Source organism: Aptenodytes patagonicus, chromosome 6, assembly GCF_965638725.1.
Source record: "Aptenodytes patagonicus chromosome 6, bAptPat1.pri.cur, whole genome shotgun sequence".
Lineage (NCBI taxonomy): Eukaryota > Metazoa > Chordata > Aves > Sphenisciformes > Spheniscidae > Aptenodytes > Aptenodytes patagonicus.
The window spans coordinates 3,918,257-3,929,889 of NC_134954.1; the positions used below are offsets into that span (position 1 = coordinate 3,918,257).

Here is an 11,633-nt window from a genome sequence, read left to right on the forward strand (position 1 = left end):
TACCCAAAAAAGAGCAGTAGCCTCACAGACCAAAATTTGCATAGCAGCAGTATATCTCACTAAAAACTAGCAGTTCCTCAGGCTGGAGCATAGCACACTGACACACCAACTGTAAATTAAGGTTATTAGTGAACTACATTTTCAACAGGGAGCACCCTTTCAGAACAGAGTTTGCTAAAGGAAGATTATATGAGAGATAAGATCTCATTTGTCCCCAGCAGAAACAAACAAAATTGTATCTTGCAGTATTTAGGATTTAAGTATCTGAGACTTCATAATGGCCAGATTTAAGTGAGAGTATTCTCTATTTGATCCATTAGGCTTACTGAAATTTTAAAAGTCTCAGTTTACAATTTCAAGTAGTTATCACTAGAATCACTATTCTATATAGTTCTGTGTAGTCTTATTCACAGTAGTTATCAGTAGAATCACTATTTATGACACTCATGCAGTACCCTGGCTCCTTATAGGACAGTTACTATTTTGACGTTATTTTCATAGAGAAAGGAAACCATTAAAGCATCTGGGAGTCACAAGACCCCCTTCCTTTGCCAAGAAAAGTGGGGAAGAATACAGACCCTCTTTCTTTTCTGCCATATGTATCTGCTCTCCAGGAGAGGGAGAGCAATTACAGTGAGAGTATAGAAAGACAGAAGGAAGACTTCCCAGAAAGAAAAGAAACCAACCCTGCCTCTTGTAATTTTAGAGCTAGCGTTGAAATTTCCACATCGTAAAAAGATCTGCAGCAAGAAAATCCAGAGACACCCGCATGGCGAGATACAGGCAGATCCATACTTCTGGCCAGATGCAAGCTAGCTGCAGTTCACAACCCTCGTTAGTGCATCACCATGGCACTCTGCCCAGCTTAATGTACTCCTCAAAATAATTCCTTGACGAAGTGTAATTCTTTGGGTCCACTGCTACACTAATGGCTCAATGACTTCTTGAGGCTAGCTGGCTCACATCTAGCCAGAAGAACCCTTGCTTATTTGCAGTCCTCCCATGTACATCTCAGGTGAACTGCCAAGAAGTTCAGCCATTTAGTAGCAGCTGCATTCCAAAAAGAAGGGAAAGAAAACAAATTATCAGCTACCAGCAACACCGGGTGCTCACAGACAATCTAAGCAATTCTAACCTACATTCTGAAGAAAAGTCACAGCAACTTACCATGATAGCTCCATTATCCTGGCCTACAAATATTCGTCTGCTGTCATGATGATAAGCCATGGCTGAACATGGTGCTGTCAAAAAAAAAGCAAGCACGTTACAGGTATTGAAAGAGAGGTATTAGGATACACATCACTTTTATTAAAACCAATTCTTTCACTCAGAACAAGTAGCTTGACAGAAATTAGTCTGCATAGATAATGTCCCTTGGTGAGACAGTTAAATTCCCATATGTGAAGCTGAGGAAAGGTACACTACTACAGTAACTCAGATATACCGCTAGGAACCATATGCAAACATGATTTCCTGCCACAAGGTGCAACTCCATAAGAGAAATTTTACGCAGGCTGAAAGCCTAGCTAGCAGCAACAGCATGCGCAGCTGGTTACACTTAGGAACTTGAGCTCACTAAAATTATCTCAAATGGAGCCCTGAGTTGTATACAAGAACAATATTCTGTTCTTTACATTTGAGGACTGCATCATTACAAGAGAAAAGTGCTAGACAGAAATATGTCATTGCATGTCAACTTCACATGGAATCATGTCTCAACATCTGTAACTTTAAGGAGACTCATATTTTTGAGGTTACATACAATCTCTTTTAGCAGAAAACCTCTAAAGACCTACTTCCCTTTTTGAAATTAAGGGCTAAAATAGATGTGAAAAAGCAATGACAACAAAATTACAATAAGGTGTCCTAATAAAATTTTTGCAAAAAAATTTCACTGAAGAATGTCCTCATTAAACTTGCAGATTACAAGGATGAGAAAGATACAGCGTTCTAAACTAACACCTTCTTCTCCAAGACCCTCAGAAAATGTGGCCTTGAAAGTGTTTTTAGAAACTGAAAGCCAGACAAGACAGTCTGGAATATTAATTTAGGGAAGTGATCATGCCCCTGTACTCGGCACTGGTGAGGCCGCACCTCGAATACTGTGTTCAGTTTTGGGCCCCTCACTACAAGAAGGACGTCGAGGTGCTGGAGCGTGTCCAGAGAAGGGCAACGAGGCTGGTGAGGGGTCTGGAGAACAAGTCTTACGAGGAGCGGCTGAGGGAACTGGGGTTGTTCAGCCTGGAGAAAAGGAGGCTGAGGGGAGACCTCATCGCTCTCTACAACTCCCTGAAAGGAGGTTGTAGCGAGGTGGGGGTCGGTCTCTTCTCCCAAGTAACAAGCGATAGGACAAGAGGAAATGGCCTCAAGTTGCGCCAGGGGAGGTTTAGATTGGACGTGAGGAAAAATTTCTGTACTGAAAGTGGTGAAACATTGGAACAGGCTGCCCAGGGAAGTGGTGGAGTCCCCATCCCTGGAGGTATTTAAAAGACGAGTAGATGAGGCACTTAGGGACATGGTTTAGTGGGCATGGGGGTGTTGGGTCGACGGTTGGACTCGCTGATCTTAGAGGTCTTTTCCAACCTCAATGATTCTATGATTCTATGATTACAGTGGTCATACTGCATAAGGATGAGTCCATCTCTTGGAACTACCTACAGGCACACTTTATTTTGTATAAACCCTTTTAGAGCACAATCTGAATAGTCTATTTAGAAAATTGATAACTATTAGGAAAAAAAAAGATTATGGGTGGTATTTCTAATCTAGACCCTAGGCTACTCAGCCTGCAGCTGAAAAGACACAGAACATCAAGGAGTCCAATTCTTTGGTCTTCATTTAACATTTGCATACAAATTACTCCAGAAATTGTCATTCCAAAGACTATCCTTTGTTTGTATGACATTTTATTTTGTCATTGTATTCCTTCTTTTTATATGTGGTATGTGGCTAGGTGGCAACTCTACATTAAAGAAGTTACAGCAAAGCACCCAGGCTGAGTGATGTTTCAAAATCAAAAAAGCAAACTGACACTCAAGATCTACTCAACACTGAAGCTGCTCCTCAGTATTGCTTTCTTAATAATCTAAATGCTGGGGAAAAAAAAAGAAAAAGAAAAAAAAGATGCACAGCTTGGAAAGCAGAGAATATTCTTATGTCTGAACTTTCAGCTAGTGGTTTGAAAAGCTCACTTATTTGGCAGACGAGTTATTTGCCAGCATTTGAGACATCTACAGCTGCAGACCCACACAGTGATTTACCTGGTGAAGGATCTGGTTCTGACAGAATGCTGCCTTAGATCTCACCCACTGTGCAGCTAGTTTCAAATTAAAGTCTGAGCTAGCGTTGCTGCAAAGTTCCCAAATTCAAGATCATCGAGTGAATCCAGCACTTGGGGAAATGGGAAGGAGGTATTCCCACACACAGCACAGGTACAAAACCCACGCTATGCTTGGCCATCACTTACCATCTCCAGCATTGTACTTACATGACATGGTGTGATAGATGCTGGGCCAGTATTGTCCGCTGTCTCTCTTCAGCCATACTCGTATTGTTCTGTGTCGTGGGAAGAGCGGGGAGAAGACAGTTGTAAGCGCCTCATCCCTTGCATCTGAACCAGTTCATTACTTATATATCAGCTCCAATCCTCTTAGCTTTTGTGCTACTCAAACATAATAGAGGAACAACGTAACAGAGTAATAGTACTCCAATAGTACTCTAACATAACAGGAATAATAGTACTAAGAAGAGCCTCCCTTGGATTCTGAAGAGCTTTCTTCAAAACTATTTATACATTAAATATGAAATGGAAATACTATTTCAGCTCACCTCAGAAATTGCTACATATTGCATCCCTTTAATTCCTTCTCCTTGGCTCTGGCTGATTTAAGTCAAATTCAAGTTGCAGGAACTTTCCAGCTTTGGCAGAGCAAACCACAGCTTGTTTTATAGCAGATTAAGTGTTTGATATGTTTAAAAAAAAAGAAGTGCAAATCATTCCATTATGGAAGTCTAAACTTTTGAATTTTTACAGCTTCTCTGTTCAACTCATCCTTCAGCAAGCCAAATACTGAATATTAGTAACAGAAGCACCCCATCCTCCAGACCAGCATATTACTGACATCTCCATCCCCAAATATTGACGTATGGATCCACAGAGGACATCATATCTAGTTCAGTATTATTTCCTCTAAGCCATGCCTCTACTCCCTCATGTACGAACACAAAGGACAAGCAACGTTAGTAGCACTGTTACATTGCACTGCTCCTCTGGCCTAAATACAAATAGGATCGATTAGCCAGTCAAATAGGAATTGAAGACGATGACTTGGACAGCATGCTAAGGCTCTTTATAAAATTGTTTTTAGTTTGTAACCTTCCAGAATCAGGCCTTGGAGGGAAAGGAAAACCGGTCTTGAGAACATTTAGCATTATACCAGTCTCATGACTGTCAAATCCTGGGAGGAGGAATATAAGAGAATCAGCAAGGAAGTGGAAAGTTATTGTCAATTAAAACCATTCCTACAATAGGCACATTTGAAGGGAATCTACATCAAGAAGTTAAGAGCACACATGTAGACAGTGTTAAGGTTATTTTAAGTCTACTTGAAATTTCCTCTCCAAACCATTGTTTGCCTTCTTGTTACTGTGTAAATCCAACTTCCACATTCCTAAATGGAAACCTAAATGCTCTGTAAATATGTGTACCTGGAAATACTGTCAAGAGACTTTGTTGAGATGAGTTGTTCTATTTACTTTTAGCTAAATAAAGGCCTGGTATTTAGAGTTTTTTAGAAAAAAACTAGGGAATAGATTTGCTAAACATCACGTAGGATTGCCAGTAAGAGTTTAACAGAAAGAGCACAGGAGGGGACTGGTATCTTGCATCAGGACTAGAACTTTTCAGGTTGAAGATATAAAGGCAGCATTCTAATTTTGTAATCCATTTAAGGGCTTTTCTTTAAAAGACCACTCAAAAATAAAGCAGACAATGCCCACCCTTAACGTACTACTTTCCTTTTCTAAAACTTGAAATCAATACAGCTGAGTACACACTGCCTCAAAACAATGATTTTCAGCTTTTGAATCAAGTCACTTTTCCACCAGTTCAGTGGCAAATGCACATTACTCCAGTCCATTAAATATTTTGCATTAAGACTGTCTCTTAAAAGCTATCACTTCCTCTTTACAGTAATCGACACCCTGCCTCATGGTCAGAAAGTTAACACTTCAGAAGAGCAGTTGCTATTTCTTGATAACATAAGAAAAACGAAAAAAAAAAACAATTCTTCCAAGTCATTCTTATGATGCAAATGCCAGCAGCAGCATGGGTTAGCACCTATGCATTTTTAACGGCTTTTTAAAGCAGTTCCATCATACTCAAACTGTTCTGAACATCTCAGATGGTGGCTTCCACCATTACTAATTCAACTCTCTCACTTCTAGCCAAAATCGTGTAATTATTTTTGATATAAAAAGACTAGGAGTTAGCGTAGTGATTGAGATCGTGCATTGCTGATTTTCCCAAAGTAGACTTCGTTTCTTCTCGGTATTCTGGTCGATTATAATAAACTAGGAATTACAGAATCATAGAATTAATATAAAGGAAGCAAGGATTTGCTTTTTCTAAGCAAATTATTTCCTGGAAGTATAATTTCTGCACCGATCATCAACAATACAGTCCCTCACTAACGTTGAGAGCCTAAGCAAATAGCTGCAAGAGTTGGCAAAATTAACTTCTGAAAGCTTCTTATTTTGGTTTAAGTAAGATTTAGACTTCCCTAGCCTCATGCTTGCAAAGATAAGCTGTCAGACAGCTTTATATCTAATTATACAAAGCTCTGACTGAGCAAAATTTGAAGAGATTGTTTCACAGCAGTCAGCAAATAACCTGTGCCAAAATCCCACTTCTCCTCGATTCTCTCTCCTATAGACCTGTTGTTGTGGTGCATCTCCTTTTGTTAGGACAAATTAATTTGTGAAATACCCGTTCTAGCTTAAAGGACTAGAGAAGTCCTTCAGTAATGCCGCTTCCACAGTCTCCTTCTACCATGAAATTGTTTTATTATGAGAACGACCATATCAACCCTAGAGTCTTTAGCACTCTTCTCAAAACCTGGTCTTTATTTAATGAAGAGGCTTGTGCTCAGTACCCGAGAAGAGCTGGCTACCACTCACCTCTCCTTAAGCATTCCCTATTAAGGGCCTAGAAAGACACAGGTTTGTTTGACTGCAGTCTCAGTAAGGATGGAAAAATGTTGAAATCCATTAAGGAGCATCCAGAGATAGATACATACTTTTTAAATTACAGCAGACTCAAACATCAGAGCGGCAGGAGGAAGTAAAACAAGACTAAAAAAAGACCTCCAAACTTCCCTAACATTGAGTGTTGAACCAGAAGTTGCTTTCAGGCAGAAAGCATGCACATTTATAGAAGAGGTTTTTGTATTCAAAGGGGGTTTTTTGGTTGTGGTTTTTTTACGTGATATAAAGAAACACACACAAAAGCCATCTTTAAGCAATACCGAGTGTGGTCTTACCAATTTCTAAGGATTTTGATTGTTCTCAATTGCTGTTTCTTTTACAGAGTGAGTAAGCACCCAACACCGCTGAAGAAAAAAATTGGGGTTCGAGAGCAGAGCAAATCCTTCAGCGTTCCAACAGTATTTGTGCTCATGCCACATAAGCTGCCCTCTAAAAGCCAAATGCAGGTACGTCAGGGAGAAAGAAGTGACAAAAGATTAGCACGCAAATCCAGACTTGTTACAATACAAGCACTGCTGCAAGTACTACGCAGCTACGCTAGCCCTGTTCCAAGAACTGCATCTTCCCAACACCTTCAAACCACTAACAATTGCTTTCCTATCTGAAATCCATCACTAACAATTGCTTTCCTAGCGAGAACAGAAGACTGCATTTTTCTGGTAGTCAAAATAAACCGGAAGTATTTAGACTGCTATTGACCATGTTCCCAAAACAGCATTAGGAATCTGGTTTAATCACAGTGCAATGCAAGCTCAAGGACACAGCTTGCAGTTGATGCTTTTTATAGAATTTCTGCTCACTAAATATTGGGCAAAACTAATGTTTTAAGTTCCATAACCAAAAAACCCCCCCTAATATCGCAACTTAAGCAGCAGTTCCAATGCAATAGCAGCTGCTGATGGTCACAGAACACCAGCATTCAGATGGGCTAGTGACTCTAGAGATCCTGTTAGCCCGTGGTAAACATAATACCTTCATCTTGCATTTAGGGTCTTGTACACTAGCTTATCCTCCCTCAGCATCCCCAACTACAGCTGGGAAACGCTCATCTTGCCTTAGTTATTTGTCTGCTGAGAACAAGGATAATAAGGCTAAGTCCAGAGATTTGACTGTATCCCAGATCAGCGCAGCCCACGCTGGCCTGTCTCAGCTCCGAGAAAACACTGAACCAGCCTCGAGCAGACGGATCTAACTCACAGCTGGTACCTGAGCTGGCTGCCCAGGCTGAGGGACACACTGCAACAATTCCAAACGCTGTCTTGGAGCCAGGATCAGGCAAGATGCCCGTAGGGACACAGAGTTAGTCATCCTTTCTAGGTAAGTTCTGAGAAAGTTTCCCAGATGGCAAGTATCCTGATGAAAAATCAGACTGGGAAAATTAACTATTTAACTCCTGCACGTATTCTTGCTTTTTTTTTTTGGCTTCAAAACTTTAAAAAAGAGCCAGATTTTTATTTGTATTCACAGATCTACTATGGCATCTTTTGTACCCTCAAAAAAAAAAAAATAGAACCATTACTTCTCATTCTAGGTAATACTGTTTAAAATGGAAAGAACTACAACTCCTCTAATGAGAGGATAATCTACAACACTCCTGGAGAATGCGCACCAATGTTTTCCTCACTACTTAACTTGTAAACGCATTCCTCTGACTGGTTATTATGAAATACTTGACAGCCTTAGCTGTATTAAGATGTAATAAAAAATACTTTGGCCCTATTCTTTTGGTGTACACAGCAGCTCTTTCGCTTCTTGAACTCTGTACTTTGCTTGCTGCTAACAGTATGATCAGTTATGCAGTATGAACACCTACGCCCCATTTTTAGTGAACAAACAGGAAAGCAGCAAGTTTGATAACATGTTAAACTGTAGGTGAAGGATATGTGAGTGAGTAGGCTTTGGTGTACTGTAGGAGGTATCCCAGATTAGAGGTAATACAGTGCAACAGTTTCTGAAAGCTTAAATATCTAAGTAAACTCCCATAGTAAGGCAGGCTACACAAATTTAGGCTGGAGTCCAAAGCCTCTCTCAGAAATTTACACACACCAAAGGTGGGTAACGGCCTCTGCTCTCCTTGCACAGGTCTGTATCTGACATCAAAACTTGCCCAGATAAAGATGCAGCTGCATCCTCGGCTCTTACCACCACAGTCTACGCGTGCGGACTGCTAACTTTCAGCATTAGACCTTTAAGTTTAAAGGCTGGTATTGTCTGCAACAGGCAAGCCTCTGCAAGCCTGTACCATGAAATTCTGTTCAGGTTTAACTCAGATATGAACTCTTTAAAATTGCTACTTCCTCTTCTCTCCTTCAGGAAGCGCATCAAAACAAACTGAACACAAACATGTTAAGATTGAGCCCACAGTGGCACCCAAAAAGCCAACTTCATCCTGCACAGTACTAAGGTACCGGAACAACTGCACATAGAGTGGACTAAAAAGGAAGCTGCTCAGTCCCATCCAAAACCTGTTATCCAACACGTACTACAGAAAGTCACTTCCACAGGAAAGGAAGAGACCAACCAAGTCCATCTTCCAGTCAAAGCCAGAAAACATACCTAACACATCCGAGTGTCACTGCTTGCTGCAAGCTAGGTACAATTACTGCCATGGTTCAACAAGGAGCAGTACGTACTACTGCTTCAAAGGGTCAAGACTTCAATCCTGCTGCTTTTACATAGGCATTACTACAGTGAAGGAAGCAGTTTACCTCTTCACCAGGTAGGAAACTGCATTTCAAACTCTAAGAAGCCCTACTAAGTTGCAAAATCAAGCTCTGAAGAGGCAGGTGCTGTTCTGCGGAGTCACAAGACTCCATCTCCCTCCGTTACCCACCTTTCAGTGCACACGTTGCACAGTATGATGTCCTGCAGTCTGAGAGCATGAAAATATTTAATACGTCGATATCTAATTGTACAGTTTGAGAAGCACATACGCCTTTGATCCTCTGATCCTGCTAACGCTGTGCTGAATGCTTCCAGCACCCAAAACTCCAGCAATCTGGAAGCCTGGATAAGTAGTTCAGGATATCTGCCATGTGCCAGAAGTTGATGGTATAACCCTAACGCTAATATTAACGCACTTAAGAGCACTTCTTTGACTGTCTATTACAACAGGCACCCAATCCGATGGCTGAAAAAAGTATTTTTGAGGAATAGGAGCCCGACTCCAAATGCTTCAGAAAAATATTTTCAAATAGCCTTTAAACAACATAAGGAAATCTTTGCCTTGGTACCCCAAACTTACAGCATTTGTACTTCAGGCTTTTAGAATTCAGTGATGAGTTTTTACTCCAGTCCTGATAATTAATCTAAGAATTAAGTACGCTAATCTTCAGGGAAAAAAAAGGGGGGGGGGAAGGTGGAATCCAACTAGCCAGTTTAAAGAACTATTTATTAAGTCTTGCTCTTCCAAATTCAACTACTTCTACTGCCTGTTTTCAGAGTTCAGCTGGCACTTGAAAACAATTCTTGGCATGCCAATGAAAGGTACATTCTTACTGCCTCTCCACAGGGAGTGAAGATAGACTAGCACTTTCCGATTTCTCAGAAGTGCTGATAATCAGCACCAATAAGTGCGGCTATAGCTTCACATTTTTTAATATCAATTATGTTGCCAGGTCACTGAGAAGTATGACAAATTTGACAGTGTTCCTACCTGATCTGCATAAGAGCACCATGACACGTCCTATACAAATTTTGTTGCTTTAATGCCAGCTAATGAAAAACTAACAATATCTGGTAAAGGTCACTTAAACCAGGACAAGCTTACATCCTTTGCACTTGGTCTGTTCCCAAATCCTGAATGCCTTGGCTAAGAGTAAGCTTATCAAGTTAGCATGTGCTGTTGCTAGCTGGTCCGTTTGCTCTTTTTGACTTAAAAATAAATGCCAGAAAACCTCGTTTACCAGTTCAGGTAACACCATAGCTCTGCTGATTTTCAGCACTCGGTCAGGCTTTTCAAATGAGAATTCAAGCAAAAATTAATGCAAATTCAGTTTTAAAAGTTTTATATTATAACAGTAGAATTATCCCTCCACCAAGCTACATCTCAAAGAACGCACTTTCATACTTTAACGTGCTCCTTTCAAACACTGCCGCAGTTTCTGGACAGGAGCTCCTAAGAAGCATCTCCTACCCCTCTTCACATTTAAAAGTCACTTTCCACATAGCACAGGAGAAATTCCAGCTCTCACCACTACACTGCAGACACCCCACCTCTATCCTAGCCAACAACCCTCTATGGTACTTGCTTCCTCATTTCCCTTTTTGTTTCATCTGAATAACTGCTTAATGACATTACCAGCTTTTGTGACAGATGTTTCGCATCCTATGCGGAGCCAGTGCCGAAGATCAGGATTAGACTCTGAATTAGACTCCTTTCCAACCAGAAACCACTGTCCTCGGCAGCTCATCACCACCTCTCCCCTCAGATCTGCCAACTCACTCCCTGAACTGTTTCAGCCAGGATGAAGCAGGTTTGAGACCTTCAGACTCAGCCATCAGAAGGGGCTTGTTTTGACTGAAGCAGCTCGGGGAGCTCCGACTACTCCCGACAGACAGGGGAAGCAGTAACGTCCCTCCGAAGTGACTCAGCCAGCACAGCTGAAGGCGGAGGAAAAACACGTTCCCACATTTTTGGTTCTGCTCACGACCACTGCAGAACCCTTGCACGCACACACGAACGAGTCGCGCTTTCCACGGCTGCTTCCCCATCAGCAGGGAAACGCCGTCAGCTCCGCGCCCCCAAGCCCCGCTCCCACCCGCAGCCGCGCGGGCTGAGCCGCTGCCTCCCTCCCACAGCGGGAAGTCGGGTAATGTTATTTTCCTCCCTCGAACTGCAGCTCCGGTTATTTCCTTACGGCTCCAGGAAAAGAGTCACGGCTGCGTGTCTCCTGGCAAAGTTACAGCGTAAAAACTGATCTCCCCCCCCCCCCCCCCTTCCCCTCCCTCCCCCGCACCCCGCCCCAGGGCTACGCTTCCCCGGCTCGGCCAGCTGCGCCCCGGTTCCGGGGGCTCGGGGGGCTCAGCCCCAGCCCCACACGGAGCGGAGACGGCCGAGGGAGGGCAGCGGACCCGACCCTCCGCCGAGGGGGGGGTCGCCCGGGCCGGGCCAGCCCTGCCCGCCCGCTCCCGCCGCCCGGCCTAGCCCCTCGCCGAGCGGGCCCCTGAGGGGCCTCGCCGGGCCGGCGGCCTCCGCTTACCTGTCCTCGCTAGCCGTGATGACCCCGTCCTCCTTGGGGATGAGGAGCGCGGCGCTCACCACGTCCTGGTGCCCCTCGACCTTGCTGAGGAGGACGGGCCGGCTGCTCTGCGGCCGCGAGTGGATCTCGGCCGCCATGTTGCCGCGGGACCGGCCCGGCGCCCATCAG

The 11,633-nt window shown here is 42.9% G+C and overlaps 1 protein-coding gene across 1 annotated transcript in view; it reads right to left on the bottom strand.

Moving 5' to 3' along the window:
* WDFY1 (WD repeat and FYVE domain containing 1) overlaps positions 1-11,633 on the bottom strand; it is a 29,313-nt gene extending 17,680 nt beyond the window's left edge. Inside the window, exons 1-3 of the mRNA XM_076340876.1 lie at positions 11,466-11,633; positions 3,488-3,555; positions 1,168-1,241 (exon numbers count right to left, since the gene is read on the bottom strand). Of these exons, the coding sequence (XP_076196991.1) occupies positions 1,168-1,241; positions 3,488-3,555; positions 11,466-11,602 (279 nt within the window). The 5' untranslated portion in view covers positions 11,603-11,633. The remainder of the gene's footprint in view (positions 1-1,167; positions 1,242-3,487; positions 3,556-11,465) is intronic.